Below are 12,663 nucleotides of genomic sequence, written 5' to 3'. Positions count from 1 at the left end.
CAAAGTAAAAGTGACTTAAATGGCCCTCCTGAACATTTAACATTTTGTTAGTAAGTCACTTTCTCCTGTACGACTACGATATGTAAAACCAGAAGTAGATATGAAAACGTAGGTATCCACTAAATTATGTCACATCTACTAACAAACCTATCCGAAGGACCGTTCCATTATTCATCAATCAGGTCCAAATGCCAAACGCTAGATACTGTTAAAACGTACCTCAAAGGGTAAAAAAACCGCCCACAATACACGAGGAAATCGCTTTTACTAAGGCTTCGAATCAAGTGAAATTAATACATAAACTATTCAAGGACTTTGAGTCCATAGCCACTTCACCAACGGTTCGTTGACGTAAGCAAATTGACAAGAAGTATCCTTACCGAGTTGTTCATGAGGGCCTTCAGACAGCCGATGAGTCCCGTGTGCAAGGCCGTGCGCCCCGTCAGGCAGTCTAGCTTGCCGAGCACGTCCAGAAGGGCGGGGAGGCCCTCCAGCTCCACAAACTGCAGCACGAAGGAGTGGGCCGCTGTCCGCAGGGCCGTCTTCAGACCCTCCGTCTGGGAGATGCGCTGCTCTAGCTCTTCCTCAGGTATGGTCTCGCATGCTGCCAAGGTCTGGAAATGGATAACGTCAAAATAATACAATTTACTTCTTCTTCTTCTTCTTACCCTTATTCGCACCCAACGGTGCATAGGGCAATGCATCGTAGCGACGCAGTGTTATCTTGATCGTTAATTGCACGAAGGCAAGGTGATCAGCCCTGCGCTTCTTGTACCAGTCCAGGGTGATATTAAATAAATATGAGAGTGAAAATCGGCCATATTTATCCGGGAGAACCAGGGTTTCTCCGTTACTAGAGGAGATATATAATATAGATTTTTACCCTTTATTTGGGCAGAAGTATCGCAATATTTCTGCCATGAGTGAAAAAGTCTTTTCTTTGCAATAACGAGGAGGTCATCGATGTTGAGTTCATTCACATATTCTGGGCCCCCGCTAAGGACGGCCTCCTTCGCCAGGGAACCCACCTTCTCATTTCCTTCTATGCCGCAGTGGCTCGGAATCCAGGCAATAGTATCTTTTTACTCAACGAGGCCGCCCATAGTAAGAAAATCGGGTCTCGATGCAGCATTCGGGGTATAGGAAAGGAGGAGACTTCAATTTCTGTAGGACACTCAGAGAATCCGACAGAATTAGGAACTTGTTTTCTTGTGAATTTAACACATTTTTTACAGCCTTTATGATGGCGATATTTTCCGCAGTAAATATCGATGCTTCCGGTGAAGCTTAAACAATTTTTTTAATTTATTGTATTGGCGATAAAAGGCCGCTCCCGTGTGGGCCGAAGAGTCCTTACCTGAAAGGAGGTTTTACCCTCCACTTATGCTTATGCTCGAGGCTTATGTTTCTTGAATAATTTTCAGCCTGTTTTTTTCTTTTCATGATGGCCTCTGTACATTCCTTATCCCACCATGGGGCTGGGGGAGGTTTTGCTCGGTTGCTTTTTGTTTTTATAGGAATACATGTGTTAGCTGAAGAGATAATGTGCGATGCTAGGGTCTCGTAACATTCCACCGCACTCTCTTTTGTCGGAGTTGGCATTTCCTTTACCCTGTTTTCTACTTTCCGAGAAGTCCTTCCAATTGGGGCCTGCAGTGATATATCTCGGTCGGTGCAAGCCCCCAGGAGAGCGGTTCAGATTACAATGTTTGTGACTGGACATGAAATCGATAATGATGGGATAGTGATCTGCATTCGTAATTCCGAATGAATAACAGGTCCGTTTGCAGAGAGGCTTACTTATTAAAAGCAGTTTTTTTAACAGTTCGCAAATAGCGATAGTCAATTATTTTTCAATATCGATTTTCAACATCGATTTTTCTATTTTGAACTGAAAAGCTAAACAATTAGAGAGCAGTGGATTTAAGACATAAGTGTATTTACGTTGTAAATCTGCCTCAGGATGAGCACGTAGTCGTCGGGGCCCCGCGGGGCCGCGTCCCCAGAGGGAGCGGGCCCCGCCGGGCGCCGGCTGCAGTAGATCTGCCACTTTTTGGCACTCGGCAGCGCCAACATGGCCGCCTTATTCGGCGCCGTGAGGTCCAGCTCCTCCTGCAAACGGGAGAAAAAAGTATTTTTAATACAAGCATAGGAATTAACATAATTATATTTCCAATCAAGTTAAGAAAGTGCGTTCAAGTTACAATAATAATCAAGTGAGATTAGTATATTTCCAATCAAATTAAGGCAGCAGAAGGCACCTCAGTAGTTGGAGCGCTACGTGCAGCGCAGTCAAGGGATAACTGGAGAAGATATATTGCTTCCACAAGGGTCACAACTCTCGGTAATTAGGACTAAGACGGAGAAGAATATTTCCAACTTATTTGTTTTTTTATAAAGTGCAATAGCACTCAATTACCGAATGAAAACTTTGAAGGATATACATTAAGATTTACTACATTTGGAGTGTGTCCAAATTGTCTGGTCAAATTACAAGCTTAAATAATAAAAATGAAAATGATATTTTCTGGCGTTTCTCATGTGTGTGATTATAATCCAGGATTCGGACCTCACATACTTATAAAAGAGTTTCTGCTCAATAACAAGCTTCTTTTCATCTCACCATTAGATGTCTCTAGTGAAGTTCTAGTGATTCAAGAATAATGATTAAAAAATTGGTTCATATAAGAATATGGAACTTCCAAGAATTTGAGTAGTGTGGTTGTCAATAATGGGTGGAATTGGTGAATGTCCCACGTGTGTAAATTGATCATTTAAACCAGCCTATGACGGTCGTCAGCCCCGTAAATGCCCAGACTTCCATTTTCTTCTTCATCTTTGATGAGATGTCAGAAAATAATACAATAAGATTTATTCGATTTTCCACCAATTAAATAAAATTAGTCGTATTTATACATGTACACACACGCACGCACGCACGTGCCAGTTAGAATTTTAATATTTTTTTTATTTAAATATATCTTCATATGTATATGGTAACCATACGCTTACGGATTGGTCTCTGATCAAAAATAATTATTTATTGACTATTTATTATTTTATCAACTAATAACTTTATTAAAAACTTGCAGACCATTCTTTTACAAAATTTAAATATTTACCAAACTGAATAATTCTTATTTTGGGCTAAAATTTGAGCGTTTTTTTTAAGTACCAATTTTCTAAATTGCATAAAAATGTCTTAAAATAAAATGGGTACTTCGTTTTTTTTTCGTTAAATCACTCATTGGCAAACTAAGTTATGTTAAATACCTTTACCACTTTTAATCGAGGCCCCCCAATGTGCAGATACGAAATATTTTTATAGCAAACCTATAAAATCAAACATATCCGATAAAAGTAATAGATTAAGTAGTCGTAAAACTGGAAAGTAAAATTGAAAAAGTGGATTTACTAGATATCGCTTTCATTCTGCACACGACTTTGAGTCAAAACGATGTTTTTATTCATTTTCCGGTATTTCAAGGTCATTATTAGAATATTTTATTAATCAATCAACCTCATTACCCCATTTCTATTTTATTTTCTTGTAATTCTGGTTTCTTTACTATATCCATCGTAGTCGGGTAAGGTTTTGAACTTGAGTTGTATGAATCATTCATCATTGAACGTTACTCATACGAGTACGTTCGTATAAACACGGTAAATACAATAATGTCTTTAAATTAAAAAAACCTATATATTTTTAAATCTTGGCAACATTTTAACATTCGTTTTTTTGGCATTTTAATTACACAATAGCATTGGCGCCACAGTCAACATACGAAAATGACTGTGGAAAATTTATATTTTTTGCATTTTCGCTTGTTCTTCGGATAAAAATGTATAACCTAATAAAAATAATTTTACGAATAAGTTTTTATTTTATTTTATTATTTAGATGCATCACGACCAAACGTATTCATAGAAAGTGCTACAAACTCTGTACTTCCGAAATATATATTTATTAAAAAATATAAATTTAAATATATAAGTTACCATACATAAAATTTCATAGAAACTCCTATTAATGAAAACCTATATATATTTTTAATTTTATTTCTAAGGTTATTCATACTCAAAATATCATTAACTTTGATTTGAAAATATTTTGTTTTAATGGCAGTACGTGTATGAAATTCGATTGACGATAATATATTTAGTGATATAAATTATTTTATACATATAAAATTCGTAAGTATTCGAATTTTTGATAAAATAAATATGAATATATTACAATGCGGTAGTAGTTGATTTTGTGACGACCATTTTTTTAAACTTGACATCGTTCAAAAGAATATGGAGGGTATGTGTTTGAAATATATATGAATTAATAAATAATATAATTTATATTTGAAGCAATAACTTGTGATTTTCCATTTTATAATTAAAATATAATTTTGTTTTAAAATCATTATAAATATTTTATTATCACTTAATTATAATGTCTACAAGTGTCGAAGCTAACCGCTTCTAGTATTGAAAAAGAAGCGGTTAACTTCGAAACCGGTAGACATCATAAATAAGTTATAATAAAATATTTAAAGTGATTTTATGCGTAAAACAAAGTTACATTTGAATTTTAAATAAATAATACGATCATCGTCGATAAATATCGTTCAATATTTATTACAATCATCAGGGAAAAACTTCAAAGATATTTCTCATAAGCTTAAATCTGGTCACCCTAATCAAACCATTATTTTAGTATGAAAAAGGTACAAATATACTAATTCAAAAGCCTTCCGACCCAACACGACGCTCAATGATTTATTAGCACAAAAAGTCTCATGATCTGAGTTATTAAAGGTCTCGAAATGACCTTAAATATTTTAATGACTCGAGCCTACCGATGCTGCCTACTCGCACATGAGAAAAATGCCCGACAAATTTCGGTCGTTAGACCTGACAGGCGAAAACTGCGCGAGTACACAAGACAAATAGCCCATTTCTCCGGAACATGTCGAAATTTCCCTTTACTGTCGTCCATTTACGATTATAATCTATCATGCCACGAAAAAATATAAAAATAATGATAATAACAATAATAGTAAGCATAGGCGCCATCTTTTCTTTTTCATCTTTTTGACAGCGCGCCAACGCTCACGTCGCGTGTTGCCAGGTGCAAAATTTATTTTAAATTTCTAACTAAGCATGGGTAGGCAAGTACCTACTCGATTAAACATAATAACAATAAATACGCCTGATATTCTTAATTTTCTTCGGTGCGTGCTCTGTGAGATTTAAAACAAAATTTAGATACGAGTACTTGCCGACTGTGTATTATAAATTGTTAGTTACGGAACCTGCGTAATTTTATGAACAGCTTCAAGGTCTGCATTCCATCCTAATTGCAACTGATTAACTAATTTGAGAGCATTGCGATAAGGAAAATGGGTTTACTTTTGCTCTAAACGAGACAGTAAAAATGTAGATATTTCGGTTAGTATGTAGGTACTTGGTATCAACCAATGGCTACGCTTTAATGCTTAAAGTAAGCAATGATAAAAGTAGATAACAGGTAAACATTATGTTTTACGAACTAACCTTACCCTAGAATACCTTATCTGGTAAGAAACTTGTTTATTTTTTTGAAAAATTCAAATAAAATAATTGTTAGACATGGTAAACGTTTCATGCACAATAATGTATCAATGATGGAACTGATTGCGATAGCATGAAACCATTAAAAAATTCACTTGTTTCAGCTGATGTTTTTTTTTAAAGAGAAGTACTTGTGTTTTTATAACTTACAAAAACTCTTCAATTATATACTATTTCTGTGAGCCTAAACGGATAATTATTAGAAATAGGTATCAAATTGTAGTAGAGTGGGTTTCAACCCAAAAACTCTGACCGGAGAGTTCGTGACCTAACCACGGGACACAACCCGAACAGCATATGCGGCATCAGAAGTTACTTTTAAAATAATTAGTTTTTCTTTTAAAATTATTGCAACTATTTAAAATATTAATAAATTTAGAAGTCATACTTTCAGTTGATAAATTTAAACAAAGAGTTGTGTAAAGAGTAATTCAGGTATTTTAAAAAATTGACCGCTTCAATTGTCTCACTTGATATTCAATATAGTACGTTGATATATGAATTGAAATAAATTTCACCGTGATTTTGTGCCGGCCGGTCAAATGATAAATCACAGAAGAAGGGCCTTATTTGAATAACTAGTCCCATCCAAACGGAGGAAGAGAATGGAGACGGTGAGATGCCTTGGGCTTGTCCGCAGATAATTAAAATCCGGTAAAGCGAGACATTAATCAGAACGAAATACAACACTGGCAGCGTAAAAACGTAGACTGGACATTAACAAATCGCTCACTCCTTTCAACAACGTCATATATCAAAAATTGTCAATTTTCAGTTCAGTTGTGCATGTTTTCGGAATGCCCAAAAAATGTACTATATCTCAGCAAAAGCGGCATATTTTTAACTTAATATTTACTCGCTACGGGGCAGAAAGTTTTGTTTTTGCATTCTGAAGAAAAGGTGATGTTTAATTATTTTTTAAAAATACTAAATATTTTTCAAATGGAAAAAAACTTCAGGTTTTACCTAAAAAGATCTGTTGCACAGTAAAAAGTTCAATAAGTGGCTTGATATTTATATTAGATATATTTTATTATATTTTTAAACTTTGAAAACGATCTCCTGAAAAATCAAGTTTTTTGATATATGACGTTGTTGAAAGGAGTGAGCAAAATGTTTGTCGGCCATTGGGGAGGACGATTCGCACATCAATCTTTCATATTTCAAATTCGAACGAATTATTTTTTTAAAACAAAGATAAACACGCAAAAAAAATTCACTAAAAATATCGAATACTTCTTCTGTCTCCAGAATTAACATTCCATTTCCCACTAACGTCTTAATCTTATTAACCTTCCCTAACAAACTTGAATATAAAATAATTTGTATATATCTCAAAATTCATTTTATAAATTTGTAAAGGTGTATGATAAATGTAAAATAACTCACTAAACAAACTAACATTACTAATAAAACTATCCCCACTAATCTAACAGGAATACTAAAGACGTTTGTGTGAATTACACGGATTTTCACCGTCCGGCACGTCAGTTAGCGTTTTAAAACAATGATTGGCATGGATTGGCTTGTGCTTTCGTCCATCTTTCTTCGGATCGTGAACACGTTGCGCGTAAATTCGTTCACGCTAAACTGTCGTAGTCCCTTTCATTTTTCAAAACCGGATGGTAAAATTACGGTTAGTGCACAACGCCCTAACAATTGAAAGTCAAGTGAAAAAAGTTTAAATAAAAATTACTCGACACTGGCTAGATAGAACACTCAAGAAGGGTGAAAAGCCATTAAAAAGAAGAAGAATAATAATTCTTCTTCCTTCTTATGTATACTCGGATCTGTTTGTTCCGTTATCAATTTCTCGTGATTTGGACTGGCAGCTGTCACGCCATCGCTTTGGAGGTCTTCCAGTAGGTCTTCTTCAGTCTGGGTTCTCTTGAAGAGCAATTCGGGCCAGTCTACTTTCTTGCATTCTATGGGCATTCCAGAATCGTCTTTGCTGTCTTCCCCATCTGACTATACCCCTCGTAGGTACTACACATTTTCCGAATTCCCGTTTTCCTTATTCGGTCTCTTAACGTGTTTCCGGTTAAACGCCTCAACGTCCTCATTTTTAAAGTTCTTAGAAGAGATTTGGTTCTCGGTGTGTCTGCTCTGGTCTCTATCCCATATGTGGCAATCGGTCTTATACATGTCTTTTATATTTTTTTCAAATACGATTTATGAAAATTAAGTAAGATAGAGTAAGGTTGAGTTATCCATTTATTTAATATCGTCGAAATAAAATGATTAAAATATGATTGAAAGGAATTCAATTGGACAATCACTTATGAAATCGATTCAATTTCTAGCATCATATTTATCTCATTGCAAATTCAATCTAAAGCTTGACAGGTAGGTAATATTTTGACAGATAGATAATATAACGGTATACTAATAAAAAAAGAAAGTAATTTTGACTACCTTCGCGTTTTGATCGTGACGCAAGACCATTATGGCCAATAGTAAAAGTATCAAATGAAAATTTCAAAATTTTGGGGATTGTGAGGCACTTATCCCAGACATTGCAACATTGTAAGTCGATACCCGAAACTGCTGAGATTGAAAGCATTTTATCGATTGTTGCGCGGTATGATCGATAATCCTGAAATTATCCGGAGCATTGGTCTGTGTGTTTCCAATAGTTCCCTAAGCAGCGTCGGCATAGATTGTTTCATACTCCTATATACGGAACTTGCCGATGGTTATGCCTGTAGGAAGAGCTACTGCTATGCTGAACAAGTGATCTGTTCCATGTGTCTGAGGGGTATTCCGAATCGGGATTCTTCTCCATCATTAACAAGAGTTTTCTTGCTTACTTTATAATTTTGTGTTAATATAAACGCTTTAAATTTTAGCTTGTAATGTTAATTTTTACTTAATTGAATTGAAAAATTGGCCACATAAAACGTCTTCGCCATTTACGTGTTCCAACATCTCGTTCCTTCGCCAGCACTGCGCGCATCAGATCCGGTACCAATCTGGTCCATCCATCAATGTAACTGATCCACCGAAAAAACGAAATTTACATCCTTTTCACTCCTCCGTTAACGCTAACCATAACCTTAATCTTACCTCAACCTAACCTAACCTAACTTAACGTAACCTAACGGAACTTAACCTAACATATCCTAACTATCCTCCGACTGATCTAAGCCTTAAAAGGATCTAAAGATACATAAAGTAAAACGATCTAAAGATACCTAAAATAAAGACACCATACAACATTTTAAAGCGGTTTGTAAGTACTGTTAGGAACAATTCCTGCCAAATGCTGCTGCAGTTGAAAAATATCATTTTTTTTGTACATTGTTTTTCTTAATCAGACGATAAAATTCGTCAATTTTTACCAGAATAAATATATTAACATTACTATGGGCGAATTTGTTATACATATAAATTAAATAATTATGTTACAATATCATTGTATTGCTTTCATTATTTAAAAAAAATAGTAGCAGTATGGTGCAAGCCCAGATAAATCTCGTTGAGAGATTTGATCAAAATTCCCACGAGTCAATCAAAATACAAACAAATCCAAACAAATGGTTAAATTTCAACGGCACAATACCTACTTCGATATATTATGATGCTAATATAAAGATCACAATCCCTGAATATCGAAGTCACCACAGTTTTCTTTATCCCGTGAGTTTTAATTAAGTGGTTCTAACAATACCCTTTCTACGAGTTCCGTTAATGTAGGTACAAATCCGTTTCAAATTAAATGTCCCTTTTCAAAGTTTCAACATCATAACAGCACAAATTCACGAAATTAGGTCGAAAGAGCCGATAAATTGATGTATCAACGCATGTAAACAAACATACCAAAAATCAATCAATTATTGAGTGATTCAATCAAAAATGATTCCCAAAGTTAAAGTTTATAACCTAAATCTAATTTCAAGACCTGACCTTCAAAATCACGACTTTCGAGGTGTTTTCGTCAAATCATTGTCTAACAATTATTGTAATTACAAATTCAAGCTAAAGCTGAAATGATTCTATGTAACGCACTGCTAAGCCTGAAGCTATATTCCATAAATAGATATGGAATAACCGATGCCCGATTGAGGAAAAGCCTTGTATTGTCTATTTGATAATAATTAAACCTCAATAGACAATGGCGATCTCGGGACATTAGAAGTAAGATATTTACTCTATGTTTTAAGAGCTTTGTTAACAAAATCTAAAGAGATAGAGCTTTGAACTCGCTAATGAGCGAGCAAATAAGGGTTTGTTAAATATTGTATATATTGAAAATATATATATTTTTTATATCAAAGTATACTGGCAAAATGATAAATGTTACTCAAAGTAACACCAAAAATATATATACTTTGAGTATAAATATACTCAAAGTATAATTTTTTAAATATATTTATATTTTGAGTATTTTACTTGTATTTTATTGTCCGCCTCCGTAGTGTAATGTTCAGTACGCTCGGCTACTATACTGGAGGTCCCGGGTTCGATTCCCAGGGGGGTCAAATAAATAAAAGTGATTTTTTCACTCTTACATTTGTTCAATATTACCTTGGACTGGTACCGGAAGCGGAGGGCTGATCACCTTTCCTTCCGATATGTTAACGATCAAGATAACACTGCATTTATATGATGCAGTGCCCTATGCACCATTGGGGTGCGGATAAGGGTTTGAATGAATGAATGAATAAATAAATGATGAGAAATATCCGAGATCGAAGATGTCGTTAGGTGGGGAAGGCAACAAAGAAAACAATGCCTTGTATATGTGAGGAGAATGGAACCATCCAGACTCTAAATTGCGTTGCACTGTCAACCCCAAGGTAGACGATACCCGAGCAGACCACCAAGAGATGGATTGACAGCTGAGTTTCATTTATGAAATATCTTGATAACGATCTCTCGGATGTGAAATCCGGTATATATCTACAAATGTTTTAACACGATGGACCGATCAAGTTAAGGCAGCAGCAGGCACCTCGGTGGTTGGAGCGCTACGTGCAGCGCAGTCAAGGGATAACTGGAGAAGAGTCATTGCTTCCACAAGGGTCACAACCCTCAGTAATGATGACTTAGACGGAGAAGAAGTTTCAACATAGGTACTAGAGAGCCATTGTCCATATGTCACTCACTCCTTTCAAGAACGTCATAAATCAAAAAACTTGATTTTTCAGGAGAACGTTTTTAAAGTTTAAAAATATAATACAATGTATTAAAAATAAATATCAAGCCACTTATTGAACTTTTTACTGTGCAACAGATATTTTTAGATAAAACCTGAAGGTTTTTTTCTCCAGTTGAAAAATATTTAGTATATTTAAAAAAATAGTTAAACAATACCTTTTCTTCAAAATGCTAATACAACACTTTCATCCCTGTAGCGGGTAAATATTAAGTTATAAATATGCCGCTTTTGCTGGGATGTAGTACATTTTTGGGCATTCCGAAAACACGAACAACTGAAAATTGACGATTTTTGATTTACGACGTTTTTGAAAGGAGTGAGCGATGTGTGATGCCGACTTATCGACCACTCACCACAAGTTCGGCGAACTTGGCATCGAGCTCTTCCTGCGGCGGCATGGGCTGGGCGGGCGCCACCGGCTGCAGAGACAGGGTGCCTGCATGGTCCACCACGCAGTACGTGATCTCCGGAGGTTCGTCATTCTGCAAAAAATAACAAATAATTTAATACACATCGTCTTCAAAAAAAAATTGCTTAGCAAGAGCAGATCTGTCAGGAAGCCTAGATGCTTCTGTATTAGATCTGGGCATGCGGTGGGACAGCTTTCAATATAATACACATCGCTTTTTTCATCAGGTGAATTTGCCAACTTAGTTTCAATCATTGTGTGACAGAATTAAAAACGAAGATATCAGAAATGAATAAAAGATGGAAGATAAACATGGAACTGGCAAAGGAAGGATGAAAGCAGAGTAAACGCCGTTGAAATGCGCTCTTTCATATGGATGTATGGAAAATAATTGTATGACAGAATTAAAAACGAAGATATCAGAAACGAATATGAAATAGAAGCTAAACATGGGACTGGCAAAGGAAGGATGAAAGCAGATCAAACATTGTTGAAATGCGCTCTTTCAGACGAATGTATGGAAAATAATTGTATTACAGAATTAAAAACGAAGATATAAAAAAGGAATGTAAGGCTAAACTAGGGATAATTGAAAAGATCAAGGTGGAATGGACACGTGAAGCGTATGGATAGCGAAAGAATGACTAAGAAAGTATATATGGCGAATGCGAGCGGGAGAATAGGGCGAGGACGGTCGAAAAAGACTTGGCACGATCAGATCAATGAGAAGCTAAAATCAGGTGGTGTCAAAAACCTGCGTAATCGGAGGGCATGCGTGACTATATTAATGGGTGTGAAGGACAGAAGAGTGTGGCGTTCCATCCTTTCTATACCTGCGGAGAAATGGTGTGGTAGTAATAGTAGTAGTAGTTTCAAGTCTAAATTCAAGGGAATTGGTACATGGCAACCATTTCTGGTCTCGCTTGCAGCTGGTATGGTCACAAAGTAAAATTGAAGGCTTTCTGGATGTCCCGGGTTCGATTCCCAGGGGGAGTTAAATAAATATAAGTGAATTTTTCACTCTAATATTTATTCAATATTACCCTGGACTGGTACCTGAAGCGGAGGGCTGATCACCTTCTTGTGGTCATGATCAAGATAACACTTAGTTTATATGATGCAGTGCCCTATGCACCTTTGGGTGCAGATGAGGGTTTTTAAGTGTGTGTGCTAGTGTTTGTATGTGTATGAATTCGCAGTTAGGATAGTAAAAAGTAATCCTTTTGAGTTGTGTATGAACAATAAATAAAAGTATAAAAATAAACTAACAGTACGCAGCACAGATAATTTAACTTACTAGCTAACCATGTGTTATAATTGTTTCAAATGTGTACATTTTTATCTTAAAAAAATATCTACGCAAAAATTTGAACAATGATGAAAAATGAAATCGAAATTCGAAGTTAGGCAAGTAGCTACCGACGTAATAAATTCACAACACTAAAGTTTACAAGATCGCCGCTATTGGCAAATTCGATTTACGAACACC

General features: G+C 35.6%; 1 protein-coding gene across 3 annotated transcripts in view; it reads right to left on the bottom strand.

The window, feature by feature from the left end:
• Positions 1-12,663, bottom strand: part of DAAM (disheveled-associated activator of morphogenesis-like protein) — a 221,026-nt gene that overhangs the window by 17,704 nt on the left and 190,659 nt on the right. For all 3 annotated transcript variants that reach the window (XM_088265074.1, XM_088265073.1, XM_088265076.1), the window contains exons 4-6: positions 11,119-11,247; positions 1,945-2,112; positions 381-614 (exon numbers count right to left, since the gene is read on the bottom strand). In XM_088265074.1, coding sequence (XP_088121200.1) covers positions 381-614; positions 1,945-2,112; positions 11,119-11,163 — 447 coding nt within the window. In that variant the 5' untranslated portion in view covers positions 11,164-11,247. The remainder of the gene's footprint in view (positions 1-380; positions 615-1,944; positions 2,113-11,118; positions 11,248-12,663) is intronic.

This window comes from Brachycentrus maculatus, unplaced genomic scaffold, assembly GCF_059751285.1.
Source record: "Brachycentrus maculatus isolate JH-2025_06_01 unplaced genomic scaffold, ASM5975128v1 h1tg000242l, whole genome shotgun sequence".
In the NCBI taxonomy this organism is placed as follows: domain Eukaryota; kingdom Metazoa; phylum Arthropoda; class Insecta; order Trichoptera; family Brachycentridae; genus Brachycentrus; species Brachycentrus maculatus.
Note: the sequence above shows the minus strand (reverse complement) of the source record. Positions and strands in the feature narration are given on the sequence as shown.